This window comes from Thamnophis sirtalis, unplaced genomic scaffold (genome assembly GCF_051295495.1).
Source record: "Thamnophis sirtalis isolate CommonGarterSnake01/CBP01778 unplaced genomic scaffold, rThaSir2_p1.2 scaffold_11, whole genome shotgun sequence".
NCBI lineage: Eukaryota > Metazoa > Chordata > Lepidosauria > Squamata > Natricidae > Thamnophis > Thamnophis sirtalis.
Genome location: NW_028261391.1, coordinates 36,380,861 through 36,399,445, shown reverse-complemented (window position 1 = coordinate 36,399,445; position 18,585 = coordinate 36,380,861). Strand labels below are relative to the sequence as shown.

The following is an 18,585-nucleotide window of genomic DNA, read 5'->3' as shown; positions in this document are numbered from 1 at the left end:
TCTGGATTTCTTTTTTAGAAATTGTGTGCTAGATTTGTCTTTTATTTCTCTGTACTTGCCCCATAGATATTTCTATTTTATCCCACTTCCCTGTTCCATTATTAATTTTTATGCATAAATAAAATACCACATTGTTTTACAGATTTCAGTCTCTTTGCATAGTTCCATTTTAATTTAGAATAATTCTTCAAGGATGCTGAGTGAGTATAACATTTTGGTCCATTTTATGCCAAACAGTCACAACAGAGATATGGCTGAATACCAATATAGCTAGATTAAGGTTTTGACTCCTTAGGTAGCACTTGCAAATTATCTGAATAATACATGCTGACTCTCAGGTTATAGGTCTAATAATGCACATCCTTTCAGAATCTGCCTGCGGTGATTTCTGAGGATCTGAGTATTCTGTGAATAAATCACAAAACAAATAATCATTTCGTATTAGAAGTTTCACCATAGGATATGCTGGGTTTATTTTCTCTTGCTTCAGTATCTGGAAGAGTTGATATCATACTTAGGAAAAAAACAGATTTTTTTGGGAGAGCAGTAAAAGATTTAGAATGCCTTTATTATAAAATTATATGCGCCTCCCTCCCAAATGCAACTGTACATATGTGTCCTGAATGGTGATTGTTTTCTCTGACTTCCTTTTTCTGTGCTCTGTTGCTTGAGTGCACTTTAGCCAAAAGGTTACATTTGCAGGAATATAAATGGAACGCTTATGAAACCATCATTGAACTACAGAGGCCTACATATCCTGACGTGCAGTGATGGAGAAGCCTGCTTAATCCTTCAGGCGTCACTCTCATACCGAGTGGGTGGACAAGTCCCATGTCCGTGCTCCCCAACTGCTTCGACGGTTTTATTCTGCTTATCCTGACAAGCCTTGACTCCCCCCCCCTCTTTTTCTCTTCTGTTCTTTGTTGTTCGTCTGTTTGTTTGTGTTTTGTCGTTTTCCAGGCCTGAACGCCTTTTTCCGGAGGACGGCCGGATGTCAGCCTCTGCTTTGCTGTTGCTTCGGCTGCCATGAAACGGGGAGGGAAGGCATGGTATTTGGGAGGGGTTACTCATTGTGCTGGAGGAAGGTTCTGGAGTTCAGCTGCCTGACTACACATGCGTAGGAGATTCCCGCCAGGACTAACGGCACTGACATTCCATTTTCGTGATGCCTTTTGAAGTTATCTCACACCTGACACTTGGGAGAATTATGATTGGACTGTAACTGTGATGCCAAGGGGTGGGGAATGGGCTATTCTATATATCAATCGCTTTTGCGCCTAAATAATCAGACTTCGCTTCGCTATGCCTTTAATCATTTATAATTAGTAAAAGTACACTTGATTTCTACTCATGGAGTCTCGTGGTCTTCTTTCCTAATTATCTAATGGAGAGGATCTGACAAGTGTTTAATGCTAGCAGAATTTTCAAAAAATTATATGCAACTACAAATTCAAATTTTCCAGCACACAATAAAAAATAAATTGAATAAATTGGAATAAAATATAATATATAAAACTCCGAGAGTTCCCTTAGAGACTTAAACAGATGTGTATATTTCCTATAAAATATACCTTTTAAATGAAAAAATGATTTTTTTTCATTTTAATTATTCTTATATTATGCATTTAGTATATATGCTGCTATTTGATTCTGTCACCATAATTCAGTGTAGCGCTCTGACGTATGATTAATTTTTCCTAATGAACACAGAAAAGCTCACACAAAATGTACATAATAGGTCATCTGTGCAAATAATTCTTGAAACAATTTGCAAGAGGAATATTCAATAATACCTGTATACCCAGAGAAACAGCACGTGAATAATAAGTAATCACTTAGGATTATATACTTGCTAGCACATAACAATAAGATAGGGAGAATTTATATTAATATCCTTTTTTTCTGTTAAAATGTATTTATGCTTAAATGAGACATTTTGCAGAATCTATACCTATACCTATAATCTTCTGTTTTTAACTCTGAAGCTTGTTAGTAATCTTTAGTTTAATTATAGCTAAAGTTTCTGTTTTTCACAAAACAAACAGAATATTTGTAATTTGAATTACATCAAAAATCCATTGACAACACTAGAAAGCAGCAAATACTTTTCATACCAGAAGTTAGATTAAGAAATTGCAAAGATTCCAGAAACATTACTTATGCAGAAAAGCAATATCTCCACTTTGATTTTCTTACTTGACTTAAGGCAAATTTGGGGGCTTTTCATCTAAAATCTTTTCATCTAAAATCTCCCAAATGACTGAATCATTGTTTCTGGAATAAATGATGTTTCAGTCTAACAAGAAGTTAAGCCACAGGTGCAAAAACTAGTTAAATCTCAATAAATAAAAGCTTGGGAGTGGTAGAGGACAACTATTTTTATTTATTTTATGTATTTATTTAGTTTGTCAAAACATGTACAGGTATAAGTATAAACATGGACATGAGTGCGTGAAAAGAAGAATATTTGCACTTCTACCATCTTCTCTAGTCCATGATATCTCTGTATCTAAAATTCCAAGAAACCAGCTATCAGAAAGGACAAATCCGGGCTCTATGGAAAAATGATACGATTTTATCATTTTTCAACAGGCAGTTTCTGTATCATTGCATAAATCTGGATGAAAGGAAGATGTTCCGTTGCATTTTAATGCAACCCATCCAATTTGCAGCTTAATAACAAGGACCAATGCAATGTAAGATAAAACTACAAACTATTTCTAAAATACTAAAATGATGGGGAGGATTAGGAATAATCACTTTTCTGAATCAGATGCAACTGTGGAATCTTCTGCTCAAGTATGAAATCTCGCATGGAAGAACACTCCATGTGTAGCATTCATTCACAATACTTTGAAATGTTGGTTATTTTTCAAGTTACTTATGGAGCTGAGATCAATTTGAAGATCTAAGCAGCATAAACACATTTTCCTATTTAACCCAATTTTACTAATGTTTAGACCTAGGAATAGGATACTGTAATCTCACATTAGAGAGACTCAAATGGAGTTTGCAGATTTTATTTCCATAAGCTAAATTCAGCAGCGATGTTATGAGGATGTTGAATGGAACTATATTTTAAAGCAGGACAAAGACTTAAGACCACACATTTATCATGTATACTAATGTTTAATAATCAAACTCAGGATTTGTTTAGTATTTTTTGATATGGCAATATAGTTGAATCGTATATTTATCATCGAACAATTCTTTAACTGAGCACAACAGGGGTCAACACAAAATTCATTTAAAAAATTTCCCTGGGATGTAGACCTGGCAAGTGCATGTCTTTTGGTTTTCATATAAAGACAGCACAAGTTTAAATAATTTAAACTTATCGTCAACATGAAGATAATGATAATTATTTCAGCCGATACAAATAATAAAATATATTAACTACATATTTTTAAAGGTATGTGGCAACATGGTGGCTCAGCAGTTAAAATGCTGGGCTTGTTAACTGCTTCGAGACCTGAACATCACATGACGGGGTGAACTCTCCCAACCTTACCCCAGCTCCTGCCAATCTAGTAGTTTGAAAGCATGCCAATATAATTACATAAATAGGTACCACTGTGATGGGAAGGTAACAGCGCTCCATGACATCTTGCTGGCCACATGATCATGGAAATGTCCTCGTACAGTGCTGGCTCAATGGCCTTGAAACAGAGATGAGCACCACCCACTATAGTCGGCAATGCCTAGCGGAGTAAAATCTGCAGGGACTCCTTTACTTTTTAACTTATTAAAAGATAGAACATCCTTTGATTTCAACTCTACTTCTAGTGATTTACTGGATACATCTATGCAGTTTCTATTCATCGAACTGTGATGGAAGCACCGTCTCCAATTCTTCCTTGCAACACTCATGCCCTTCCTGTATTGTTTCAGAAAATGAATATGACTTACTAGTAAGTAGATGACAAGAATTTTCCGCTAAAGTAGAAAGTGTCTAGTTTGTTAATTGCTGCCATACTCAAAATTTAAAAAAGAAGAAAAGGAAGAATATTCAAGATAGTTTTTCATCAACTGTTATATATATATATAGGGGCATGAGGTATTCAGGATAATACTGAGGTGTTATCCATTATAGGATAATACTGTAATATTATGATTTACACTAGAATTCCTGAAGATATCTATTCATTAATGGGTCCAATTAAATTTAACAAACATGCATATAGAATTGCAGCTTTACTTATCTTTTGAGTGTGAGCTTTTGTTCATTAATTAATCCAACTCTAAGATAAAAAAATATACATAAACTACTACATATTTTAAAAAGTAGAATCTTATTTGATTATTTTATCTATGATAAAAGCTCACTAAACTCATGAGAGGAGTAATTAGTAATGCTTAACAATAAAGCTTCTTAAGGCAATAATCAGTATTTTCTTTAATTCATGCAATCAAGCACATTTTACAGAGCTGTATTTGTTAGGGGGGAAACATCACTTAACAAATGTTTTCTCTTAAAGGTCAAAAGAAAGTCACAGAATAAACCTTTACTTGATGGAGGAGTAATTGAAGACAGAATGTAATGTTATACCATTCATGGAATTACTACTTTTCAAGTGCAGGTTATGTTCTAGTGCTGAAGGCCAGGATCTGAAAAGCTACAGATGGCACCCAGCAGGCTAAGCCTAATGGAATACTTAATGTTTTCTTCCTGCAAGGCTAGTCAAGACATTTTGTCTGAGCTGTAGAATAAGAGAATATCCTCTTCGGTTCCATGGATGAAATTGAAGAAGAAATCTTCTTTAACAACGTTTGTGGGATATTCTTTCCATTGTTGTAGAAAGTAACATTCTAATTTATGTAGTGCAAAGGAAGAGTGTGTGGCTCCTAGGTATTTCTTCAAAATCTCATTTCTCATCATCTATCACCTAAGGGGATATATATCATCCCCACTGATGGTGAGGGTGACTTTGTCCCTTTGTATGGTAGGGCATCTTGCCATACCACACATTGCTTTTGATTAAAAAATATAAACAACATTTGCAAGGTGGCATCAGATTGGAGATAGGCTTTTGTCAACATAAAAGACTTCTAACCTCAAGTCCCAGAATAAAAAGCAAAAGCAATGAGCTATAAGAGACACAGTGTTTATCTCTTTTTTGACATGAATCAGCACAATCAACATTACCATTAGTAGCAACTGTCAAAAATTGCCTACCTTCTAAGGGAGAACAACTGGGGAGAGATGCTACCCTGTCATTACCAACCCATAGCAACACTTTCTCGAGTTAGACAAGAAAATATGCTTACATTAATGAAAAACAATTTCAGTTAAATATGGTAGGTTGTTCTAGCTAATTTGGACTGGCAGTGCATACACATTAGTGCAATGTCATAATAATACAAACTTTAATATATTCAGTATCAAGGGACAGATCAAAGTTCTCAGCAGATGGCTGCACACAGCTCTCGGAGCTCAAGTGAATAATTTGACAGCACAAGTTCATGATGATTCTGACATGCCTACTGGCAGATCATCTTTTGTTCAGAAAAATATACTTTCAGGAAAACTTTAAAAGCTATTTTAATAGTACCCCATATGGTTAGTGGAGGATATTTTGAAATCTTACTGCACTGTGCCATCGTAAACAGAGTCTAACTCTATAGAATTCTCTATATGAGTACAGAACTATTGGAATTTTGTACACATTCAACTTCTTGGACTATCATAGGAGTTTACTGCGACTTTGTGTCATCTTGCCAGGTCAGTAGATAAACTCTAAATTAAATGTATTTCTTTTAAAAATTGCTGAAAAGTCAATGTGGATAACCTTAATTATCTCACAATGTGTGTTTTAGATCAGTTCAGTTCAATTCAATTCAGTTCAGGTCAAGATTTCCTATTAGACATAATACAAAATATAGCTACGTTCTGGTTATTCTGCACTAAAAGAGGTCATTTCAAATGATATGGAGGGAAAAATCTTTGGTATTACCTTAACAACACTGATGAATGCACATTCTTCAAAATTGTGAAGAAGGGTTATGGGACCAGCCTTTACAAGTATAACACATGGTCCTCAATGAAGATGTTTTTCATGTTTCTAGAATGCTCATCTCCCTGTAAAGTATGGAGTGAGATGTTTTCCCTCCAGTGTGCATGTGCATGAAAAGGATGAGGAGGTGGGCAAGAATGGTGAATAGAAAAGACACACAAGAAAAGCTTTTACAAAAGCTTTTTCAGTTCTCCAAACATAAATACTTACCTGATTAAAATGTTTCAACTTGTCAATTAAATGACTTATCTGTGGATCCAACCCTCTGACTACCAGCTCTGGATTATTCATTTGGGCTTTCAATCCATTTGTAACCACTCTGCTTGTATAACTGTAACAGAAAAAGAAAGGAAAGACTGATATTAATAAAATATATTTAAGTACGGGAAAACAGAATTCTCAGACACCTATGAATAATGTCTTTTGATGGATTTTTGTTTCAGTGAAATAGGAGCTTCTTTAACACTCTAAGGGAGAAAGATTAAGTGCCCTTCTGCCATTGAATAAATTATGTTTAATCCTTGCATCTAAATTTCACCAGTACCTGAATCTGTAGGATGGTAATATCTTTCTTAGATATAAACACTCATAAAATTGTTGTTTTGTTATTAACATTTAAAGAATTTTAAATAAATCAAAAGAATATAATTTAATCCAGTTGGTTGAACTCACTTTGTTGAAACTAAAACAATTAATACCTGAGGTTGATTTGCAATTGTTTTTACATATCCCTTGGTTATTCATAAGTTTTATCTTCCAGAGAAAATGGTAGAAAAGAAATAAATGTTCCAAATTGCTGCATTGTTCTTATATAATAACTTTTCAGATCTTCAAAATTATTTTATGGTAAACTTTCATTCATCTATGATTTATTTACTGATATGTTTATTAATGATTTAATAACACAAAGGAAATCAACTAACTGTTTAGATGTTAAGACCGCGAAGAAAAATTCCATGAAGAAGGCACAAAGTTTGCATACATTATTTCTACCTGCATTGTCCCAGGAAGCTTTGTCTAGCCCTCTCTAATTTCAATTTTCTTTCAGTGGTTGGGCATATCTATATGGACTTTACATGAAGGCATACTTCAGGGGTGGGATCCTAATGGTTTAAGAGCCGATTCGCTGAGTACGCGTCCTTCACCAGGATGCATGCTACGCATATGTGCACAATTTAGAGAATGCTTACCATCGGGATCAATGCTTGGGAAGGAACACTACTGAGGTGCGGCAATCCACTATGCCATACGACCCACCTAAAGGTAGGTATAGCGCAAGAGTAGGCGGGAGGGGCTACTTGCTCATGGAAGCGAATCGGTTTACTCCCAGCTGATCTTTGAAGCTACAGGCTCGCTCGAACCAGTCCAAACCGGTAGAATCCCACCCTGGGCATCTTCCAAATCTCATTGGATGGCAGCATTTAAAGGAAAGGATATGGATTGTACCCATTCTATCTAACCTGATAGATCAGGCAGATTATAGGAAAATAATCTACCTCAGCCTGAATCCGTCCATTTTTCCATCTACAGCATAGGCAGCAATTACTGGCAATAGCTCTCTAGAGTTTTGCATAATATATTTTCTCAGCCTTACCTGGAAACGTTGCTTAAAATCCATCTGCTTTATTACTAAGATATACCATCTCCCCACTCTAAAGTTAAAATAAAATAAGTGATATATTGTAGACATTTCAAAAATTTAACATATGGAAGAAAAATATTCCAAAGCATTATGAACAAAGCTCTTATGGAGGGAAACTTGCCTAAGTTAGGATTGAAAAACTTGCCTGTAAGAGAACAGTACCGTTTGCAGTTTCATTTAAAATGAAGCAGGAACTGATCAGACATTGATGAAAAAAATGGTATGACTTACTATGTTTTCTGCAACAGTGAAAATGACGAGCACAAATAATTTCAAACAATAAAGAAATGGAAACTAAAAGTTACAGTATTTGTTTTTTAAAAAGTTGAAATTTCACTGAAAAAGAAGTCTTGGTCTAGTCACATCTAGTCACATTGGTCTCAGGGCTACCTTACCTGAAAATATATTTCTACCGAGATATTAATTTTAATATTATTGAAACCATCAGTTAATTTCAATCCTGGCAAATGTGTCCCAGTTTCATGCTATAAATCAATTTTACTGTCTACAATTTACCTTCATTTGATAGGATTGGTCAAAGTGTTGTTCTAATCCTTGTTATTTCGCATGCCAGTATTGCTATCTTTTTATAATGTTGATCTAAGACAAGTCTTATGTGCCTTTAGTTTTGCATAACACACAATTTGAAAATAATGAATTGGTTAGGGTGAAATTGTGAACTTTGATACAGAATCTGCAGGTTTCTTGAATTTCCCACCCAGAGATTGGAGTCAAGGTAGAAATCTCCAAAGGGCTCATACCATGGATTGAGACACAAAGGACCATGTAGGCTTACACTTTAACATGTGAAAGTGTAGCAGAGTGGAAATAAATTTCTCTACCCTTAACTATATATTCAATATATACTGTACATAACTTCTGCTTGAAAAAAATTCAGATTCAGCTCTTTTCTAAAAGTGATATGAGGCAAAATACCCTTTTTCATTTTGTCCATTTTTGTGTTCCCCATGTAATAGCATAGAATAATGATCAGAACATCATAACAAGACTCAATCAGAGACCTTTTTTTAAAAACTGGAAACAAATAAAAAATAATGTCCTTAATAGTTAGTGAATCATTTAAGAGGATTCACTAATTTTCCAAATCAATGAACCCATGAGAGATTTTTAATATTTGGTAATACAAATTCTAATTAATTATGCAACTTTGACTAGAACTGCATCAATGTTTGCATATTATTTAGGCAGACCATATTGAATGTGTCCATATAATTATTTTTGCCTGGCTGAACTAATTTCAAGGAGACCAGAATGTTGTATGTACTTTGTTTTAACAAGGTCATTTCTAACATTTTTACTCTGTCTGGTATAAAGCAAAGTTTAATGCAGACAGATCAGATTTAGTTTTTTTCTCAGTCCCATCTCCAGCTTTTTGGAGTATTGTCCCACTCAAAGACCAAGTACAGCTTAGAAAAAGTTATATAAAAGAATTTGCAAATGAATTTGTCTACCATAGGAAAAACTAAAACAAAACTAAAAATTAGGAGCCAAAAGAAAGCAATATTAGAGAATCATCAGGAAAATATATCTACAGACACTTATATTTTGAAGGGACTATACTACCATTGCTAAATAAAGGAGCTGTTTGCTAAACATAATTTTTTAGAAGTTATTATTATAACCTTGACTCTGTTTAGTAATCTAGTTATTCATAAAAACTAGTTATCAAATTATAACATTTTACCCACATATAATTACTTATCATATCAATTACCCCCGACCCATGTATTATAATAATTTATTATTAATAAATTGTCAACTATCTTTAATTCTGTTTATTGTTAAAAATATTATTTGTTATAGATTTAGTACTCTCTTATTAATCATCATGTAAGAATACCCTGCTCTTACCTTCAACAAATAAGCATCAAGACTAGAGGCACAATTATTTTTCTTAGTTTTTCTAAGTTTTACTATTATTATTTTTTTCAAAAATCAGTCCCTAATACGTCGATTACAGGGAAAGCATAGATATGTTGGAATATTTATTCCTTACCAAGTTTGTTTGTTAGCTGGAATAAAACAAACAACAAACAAACAAACAAACAAAGCCCCAGGCAATTGCATGAATTAAGTTCTTTATTTTTCAACCAAAAGCAATAAAACAAGCTGTTAGGTGTGTGTCTACAAAACCCTTCCATTCAGTGCAGCTTATATATACTTTACAATTAGCTCCTCCTATAAGTTTCCACCCTTTGTCTAGTTACCCATTTCCCATTTCAACAATATTTCATATAAGGAAACTTCATTTTCTCCTTACAAAGATCTCTACCTTTTCTGGGTATTGGTTTATCTAAAGAGAAGCTATATATACCTTATATTATTTATCTCACTTCCCTGAGCAAGCTATTTCCAAGGCCTATAAACGGTGCAAAGTAAAAAAGGCAAACAAAAAAAATCTTAAAATAAAACAAGTTTCAAAGTCTTAATAAACATATGAATGCACCATCAATAAAATATTCTAATACTACAAAAGCTTTTAGTGGATATTTTATAAAACTCTAAAAGGTGTAAGTGCTATTTCATCATGAACCAGAAGAATGCTATTTGAGACAAGGTCAGCAAACCGGCATTGTTTCCTTCATGCTGGGGGCTCTTTCAAAGCCTACAAAAAAGGCTGTCCGTCTTTTTCTCAACATACGCAGACTCCCATATTTAAATCCCTTCAAGCTTTTTTTCATGGAGGTTCAGCTATTGTCTGCAGAGACTGCTCTGGAATCAGTAATCTGAAGACTGTTACCCTGAGATATGTATAATTAAGGTCTTTAAGATAATAGCTTTAAAGTACTCATGGGAAAATAGTAAATGTAAGCAAAGCAATGAAGATATATATATATATATATATATATATATATATATATATATATATATATATATATATATATATATATATATATATATATATATATATATATATATAACTGTGTACTAGTCTGGCTACTTTTACAACAAACAAGTAAACTATCAAGCAAAGTTTAAACAAAAATACTTTTGGGAAAGTAATAGAAAAGTCTTACTCATTTCAGAATATACATAGTACACACATATACTGAGAGAATGGGAGAGAATGAGAAAGAAAGAGCAAGTGAGACAGTGAGAATGTATTTGTGTGCATGTGTATTGTGTGTATAATTTATGCTTATAAATAATCATTTAGATGATTGATTTCCTGGAACAAATAAAATTGGAAACCCAATTCTAAATGCTTCCAATTGTCTTTTATGAAGAGTTTAAATGATGTGTTAGAAAGTCTGTATATCTGATTGACAACTTGTTAGAGTCTGCCAATTGTAATTGTATTATTTTGGCCTCCAGTGGTTGTAGGGTGCACATCTAGTCCCATAGTAAAGAAAAAGGAGAAAGGCCAATTCCCGCCTCCAGTTTTTCTCTCCCCCTTTTATGGAGGCTTTGTTTTTTTTTTAAGGAAATATAACTTGTAACAGCTTCTTTTATATGACTGAAGAAGTGTTGATATATGAAAACATGCCGAAATGCTTTTAGTTTTTAAGGTGCTTCTGCTACAACAGACTAATATTTCTATTTCTTTAGAATAAAATAAATGAGTCTGAAAGATTCATTTTGAAATTCTTACACAGATAGACACCGGTGGTATACATTTCAAAGCTGTTCAAAAAGAGTAAAACTGAAGTAAAATCCCATTACAGAAAACTGATGGGTTTTCTTGGCAGAGAAACAGGAACATTTCCAAATATTTTTATATAGATAATCTGGTTTCATAAAATGTATCTAAAAATGTAGACTATCTATAAAAATGAAGGAAATGTGAAGAAATTGGGTCATTTATAGAAAATGAATGCACTGAGTTGCAAAAAAAATATATGTGAAGAAACAGTATATGGCTCAAAAGGAAAGGAAACACCAGGAAAATAGTGGTTGGATAGAGGTGATGAGATCAATTCCATTATATTTATCTTCATCCCTTTTTTCCACGTAGACATTAAAGAATATAATACTCTGTAGAGCTATTGTACAGAGGAATGAACAAAACTTCTGTATCTAGCTCTCAAATTATCAGCAACTGAAGTGTGGTAAAAATACGATTAAACTAGTGAATGCCTGCCAAGTAAATGTAGGGATTTGAAGGGGGAAAATAGCACTTTGAATTGGATGTGGAAGCAAATTTGAAATCAGTGCAATTCATGAAGCAAAAATGTAATGTTTGTGTTCTCAGAGGCATACATAACTGCCTGTACTGTTGCATTTTGCACTAGCTGAAGCTTCCACACAAACATCAAAGGCACCCCATGTAAAGTGCATTACAATAGTCTATACAGGAGATGACTAGGACATGAGTAACTGGGTAAGTACAGCCTCACAATTTAGGATGACATAATATTGTGCTGGTTCTCTTCCTTCCTCAGTCATTGTGTTGATCAGGACTGAGAGATCTCCTCCTTAGTCATTACTATGTGGGTTGCTGAAGGATTTGATGCACTGTCCTTTGGGGGAAGTCATCCATTGCCATGAGGCATGGTGTCATTAATATGCTGATGATGCTCAAGCAAATTAAGCAATACTGTGGAAGTTATGCCCTGGTGCTTGGAAGCTGTAAGGTCTGGATGGGAAACAACAAGCTTCAACTGAACCATGGGAAGACTGAGTGGCATTGGGTTTTAGAGTTTCCAGACTCATGAAGTTTTGCAAAGCCCCCCTTGGTCTCTTCCTTCAGCAGGAGTCATGAATCTGGAAGGACATCCAGATTGTGATTCAGATATGTCTGGGGCAGTAATCTGTACACCTAATCTGTACCAAAGATGGTACAGACCAAGATATGGAGACACTGAAACCCAATGCTATGCCATCCACTTAATCTCCAGAACCTATCCAGAAGAATATCAAAGCTGCCAAGAAATTAAGTAGAATGGATGCATTACTCCACCTTGTTCGCACCAGAGACCACCCATAAGTACAACTAATACTGTTCCTATCTCTTGTCTAAGTCCAAATCCTGACTGAAAAGGGTTCAGATAATCTCTTTCATCCAAGTCCACTTAGGCACTGCACAGTCACCTTCTACACAAACTTCCCACAAAAGGAAGGTGGACACTGGATGAAAACTGTCCAGTATGGTAGGATCCAGAATGACTTCTTAATAAGGAGGTGAATCAATGCCTCCATGAAAAGACAAAGAAACCATCTCCTTTCCCAAGGATTAATTAACCACCAGGAGCACCCAGCCACATGTCCTCTTCCAAGCAGCCTTAGCCAGCCACCTGGGCATGGATTTAAGGAGAAGGAAGACAAGTTCATAATCATAAGGACTCTGTGTAGTTCCTCATGTACAACAGTTTCAAACTGTTTTCAGATAATAGGTCAAGCCTATGGAACTCCAATGGACCTGTACCAAAGCTGGCGTATAACTGGGTATGAATTTGGGTGATTTTTGTCTGACAGATGCTCCAAAAATTCTTCTGCTTGGCCTTGCAAATAAATCTCTGGGTTCCCCTTACCCAAAATAGCTTGGGATCACTCAAAACCTTTCTCAAGAACAAAGGAAGATATGCAAGACTGTTAAATCACCTGAATTTTCACTCAATAGTATTTCAAGCTGTTTTAGGAGACAAGATTCACTACACAGCTTTTTTCTCTGGCAATTGTGCAGAGCATCCTTGGATGACATGATTTTAAATTCTTACTTCCTGTTATATAATGTTTCTGGATAGCGCATTTCTACAACAGCTGTTCTAAAGTACAAAATCATTGCTAGTTGAACAGACAAAAATCATACTCAAAATTGAGTAAACTAATCAAATAGATAATTTGAGTCTTGGAATTAATAGCAAACTATGATGTCCTAGGAATGGACAAAAAATATCAAGATTAAAATGACCCTCTGTCATTTTAAAATGACCCTGGACCTCAGGAATATGAATTGTTAAGATAATAGAATAAGTCAGCAGTGACTTCAACACTTCCACAATAATAGGAACTTTGCCCTCTAAAATCAGAAATCAAGCCGGCTGCAATACTATATATTTTACCAGTGCAATCCTCATGAGATGGACCACAGCTCCATAAAAGTCAGCTAACATCCCTAGGGATTTTGAAAACGACACCTACCAGTACAATTGTAAGGCACAGATTGAGAGGAGTGATGCCTTATACAATTTCAGCTTTAACCTTTTTAACACATTTTCTATAATTTTGTCTTTTTTTAAAAAAAAAAGCATCTAGATTTAATAAATTATGGAATACAAAAAAACAGAAATTATCAAAACTCATCTGTGGTAAATGTATGATAGTCAATAGCATCTTTTCATCTCTAGGATATACAACTTTAGAAAACATTTAAAAACCAGATTCTATAGAACACATTTTTTCCCAAAGGTTTGTAACTGGCTTATTTTTACCACCACACTTCCTTTTTAAAGGAAGGTCACATAAATGAATGCATGTACTATGAAAAATCTGAAAAAGGAATGATTTAGGAAGTCAATTTATCAAGCCAACATTTTCCAATCTTTTTGCTGATATTGGTGAAGATTTATGACTGATTATCATTGCCCTCCCTCATAGTTTAGGTTCCCCTTCTGCAAAGACTCATATTCCCGGTGTTATGGTTTCAGAGTTTGCTGTCACAGATGTAACTTATGCCACAAATTTAGCATTATGTATTCATTGCAAAACTAGACTGAACAGATACCATTTCTTTAAAAAGCACTATATTGAAAACATTTTGCAATACTGAAAAAAGTACTTTTGAAAATACATAAATGCTCATACTTAATTACCAGTATATTTTTATGATATTGGTTCTCCCTTATGAGTACATCCCTTACCATAAAAGTGCTACTTTTGCAGTAAGATAATAAATAATACAGAGCATCTACTCTGTATTTTTTTTTAAAGATCCTATATACCATTTCCAGCATTTTTGAAAGCTACTGTCAGTTATTGGACACAATGTTGGACTGGATGGAAAGCTCTGTATTCAGTATAAGGCAGATTTTAGGCAATGCTTAGTAATATAGTTAGAATTTTAGTAAACTATTTTATTTTTACTAACAGAAATACATTGAAAATAATTTTCCTGAATTCTACGTACTGTAAATATATATATATATATATATATATATATATATATATATATATATATATATATATATATATATATATATATATATATATATATATATATATATATATATATATATATATATATATATATATATATATATATATATATATATATATATATATATATATACACACATACATACACATACACACACACACAAAACATAAATACTTTTAGATATAAGTTCAGGAGGTTGCAACATTCTGAACATATTATATTAAACAATCAGAGACGTGCAGTCAGGGGAGGCAGGGGAGGCAGGGCCTCACCACTGTCATCATGAAAAGAAAAAATATATAAAAGGAAAAAGGCTGAGCTAGTTGCTGCCAGAGTTACGGTGGATGATTCTGCTTAGTGTTTAACTGTGTAAAAAAGCCTCTAAAAAAATGCCCTCTACAGGGGACGGCAGGAGAACGTGGTGCCTCATTTAGTCTGACTTTATGATCACTCGAGCAGAGCTAAACAAGGGTTAAAAGCCAAAAAATTCCTTATGTAGATGAGGCACGTCGTCCTCCTGCCCCCTGTAGAAGGCATTTTTAGAGGCTTTTTAGAGGCTCTGGGAGCAACTAGCTCAGTCTGACCTTAGAGCTCATGCCTTTTTCCTTTTACATTTTTTTTCTTTTCATGATGGCAGGCAAGAGCAGAGTTGAAATCCTCTCTGAAACAGCTGGAAAAGGTGTTTGTGTGGGGAGGGGGGAGGAATTCAAAAAGTTTGATTGCATGCAGAGCCACGTTGCCTTTTCAAACACACACACACACACACACACACACACACACACACAGAGCTGGATAAAAGTATATAAGCCCAGCTTCACTGATTACAAGTTTGAAAAGGCAATGTGGCTCCACCTGCAATCAAAGGCTCGGATCGGAAGGCAGCAGGGGAATGGGGGAGGTATGGCAGAGGAGCTACTTTCAAGCCATTGGAAAATATATCCAATCCAACTTCTGTGTTTGTGTTTGTTTGAGAGTGAGTGAGTGAGAGAGGGACCCAACTTCTCTCTCTCTCTCTCTGTGTCTGTTTGAGAGAGGGGGAGGGAGGGAGAGAGGGAGGAGAAGGGGGAGGGAGAAGAAAAAGAATGAAAGAAAACTTATTTCGCAAAGGAGAAAAAATGCTGTCGCTTTAAATCGGAACTGAGCATGCCTGGCTGTGTAATTCTGGGAGTTGAAGTCCACAAGTCTAAAAAATTTTGAAACCCCTGTGTCAGTGCCTCACCAGCCATAAACCTCCCCGCACGTCACTGTAAACAATATAAAATAGAATGCATAATTTCTGGCCCATTAAAAACATGCTCCTTTCTATGGGGAAAAAAGATACACTTCAAGCCAAAGAGTTAAGCATGCTAAATGAAAAATCAACATCTTCATAAACACTTGATATTCTTTTGTGCTTGTCAAGAACAATGACTATGTTGTTTTTTATCTTATGCAATCATTATTTTGTGAAGGATGAGATACATCTTCATTATATCAGATTTGAAGTTAGATTTTATTTACTCAATATTTTAATTTCTTTCCTCAACTATCTGTTATCATCCCAAACTCAAGTCACCCAGAATATAGTTTATTCCAATTGTTGTTTTTTTTGGTTCTTCTGCAGCAATGGAAAACATGCCACCCACTGCCTAATCTGCACTATCCTTAGATGAAACAAGCTGAGAACTTTGGCAACAGTGATTTGCCCTTATGCTCTCAGACAAAAGGGAAAAGAGGGATGTAATAAATGAGGGAAGAGATTTCTCACTTTTGGCTTTTCCACCAGGACCTTGGGCATACTTGCTATTAGCCCTGCAACAAGTTGTGGCTTGAGGAAACAAGGCTTCCAACTAAAAAAATAAAATTCTCCTTATGTATGTTATCAATAGTACGCTTCAGCAAATGCAGTAGATGAAATAGTCAATTGTGCTACATATGCACCCTTGTCCAAATGCATGTAGTTATATATGCATGCTATGAAAATAAAATATAACTCTCAGTCCTATTCAGATATTGATTGCCTAAGTGGAATTAAACCCTGAAGAGTGACAGATCTAGTAATGCAGCCTAAGAAAGCTGAAGACACTTCCAGCAAAAGCAAAACAAGATAAGGATTCTATTTACAAATAACATACCCAAAAATGTAATGTCTGAATAGGGACAATGGGAAAGTATAAGATTTGAGAGCATTTATGAATGAGTATCTACTCCCTCATTCATAAAAGGCCAAACTGGGGAAGTTGTGCTTCAGAACTGTTTAAAATTCAGTGATGACCAACTGACCTATTCACTGACTGGCATTAGTATATCTCCTGAATAAAAGAAGTGATGGTGAGGTGAATTTGTCATGACTGAGAAAGCAAGTATCTGATTTATGCTGCATGTGTGACCTGCCTACTAGATAAAGCAGAATCCAGAGTCCCATCCAAATGGGATTGATGGACTCAAGGCTGCTAATGCAAATATCTTTTCACACAAAGACTAGTTAAATGAGACAATTCATAATGACATGATTGCTGCTACTGCAAAAGCCTTACAAGAAGCTTATAACATGCAAACCATTTTGTTAAGAATCATGGATATAAATGAAATTTATAAACACAAAAGCAAATTACCTCTCAGAACTAGATATTGGGGACAAACAGGATGATCATCATGAGAGATGTTTAGTTTAGTGGTATCCCAGATAAACTTTTCAGTTTGGTTCTAATGGCATCAGTTATTTGGATCCTTTGTAACGCTAAAGTTTTGTTTTGATATGATAGCCTCATGTCTTCCAAGTCTCTGTCCAATTTTTCTATGGAACCCTCTAATATTTTTTCATTTCTATTTTGATCCGGAATCTTTTCTGCATCTGAATTGATTATTGTATTATATTCCATAAGATGCTGACTTATTTGTCCCTGAGCCGAGGTGGCACAGTGGTTAGAGTTCAGCACTGCAGGCTACTTTGGCTGATTGCTAGTTGCAGTTTGACAGTTCAAATCTCACCAGGCTCAAGGTTGACTCAGTCTTCCATCCTTCCGAGGTCGATAAAATGAGAATCCAGATCATTAGGGGCAATATGCTGATTCTGTAAACTGCTTAGAGAGGGCTGTAAAAGCACTGTGAAGCAGTATATAAGTCTAAGTGCTATTGCTATGAGAGATTGTAAATTCTGAAAGATTAGACAGTTTGTATATCTAGCCGTAAATTATCTTATTAGCAGCTCTATGGTATCCCATCATCTGGTCCCTAGTTCTTTTTATTGAAGATATCAAATATTGAACATAAGGTACATTCATTGAAGAGACATTCTACCACTAACTTTATACCTTGGTGCTTATATGAGGGTTTTTTTTAATGACATCTCTCTTCGTGCTTATATTGGCTTCCTATGATGTCTCTCTAGCTACTATAAGGCAGGCATATTTTGATGGACCTTTGCCTGACCATCAAGGCTATAGTTCTATTAGGTGCATTCTTTCAGCCCCCAAATAAAATTGTAGTCAGAAGAAAAGGCAGATTTCATTGGAGATTTGAAAACAATAAGTCAGCTTTTAAGCTGACATCCTGGGAATGCAGAGTATGCAGAATTACATCATTATTCTTTAAATCATTTCTCATTAAGGAGAACAAATTCCATTCCATCCATCCAAGTTCTCCATATGTTACAGGCTTCTTTGTTGGCTCATGCTCTGCCCATCACTGTAATTATTATCAAATTTTAATGGACTTCAGGTAGACACTGATATTCAGCAATATAATGATCTGTAATCTATTTTTCCAAAGAATACTAGATGAAGCCCCAGTGAAAGCTTTCCTGTGAGTTTATGATGTAAATTTAAAAAGTT

General features: G+C 34.8%; 1 protein-coding gene across 2 annotated transcripts in view; it reads right to left on the bottom strand.

Annotated features, from left to right (window-relative positions):
- LOC106548573 (glypican-5) overlaps positions 1-18,585 on the bottom strand; it is a 319,942-nt gene that overhangs the window by 129,265 nt on the left and 172,092 nt on the right. For both annotated transcript variants that reach the window (XM_087725521.1, XM_087725522.1), the window contains one exon: positions 6,225-6,345. In XM_087725521.1, the coding sequence (XP_087581647.1) occupies positions 6,225-6,345 (121 nt within the window). The remainder of the gene's footprint in view (positions 1-6,224; positions 6,346-18,585) is intronic.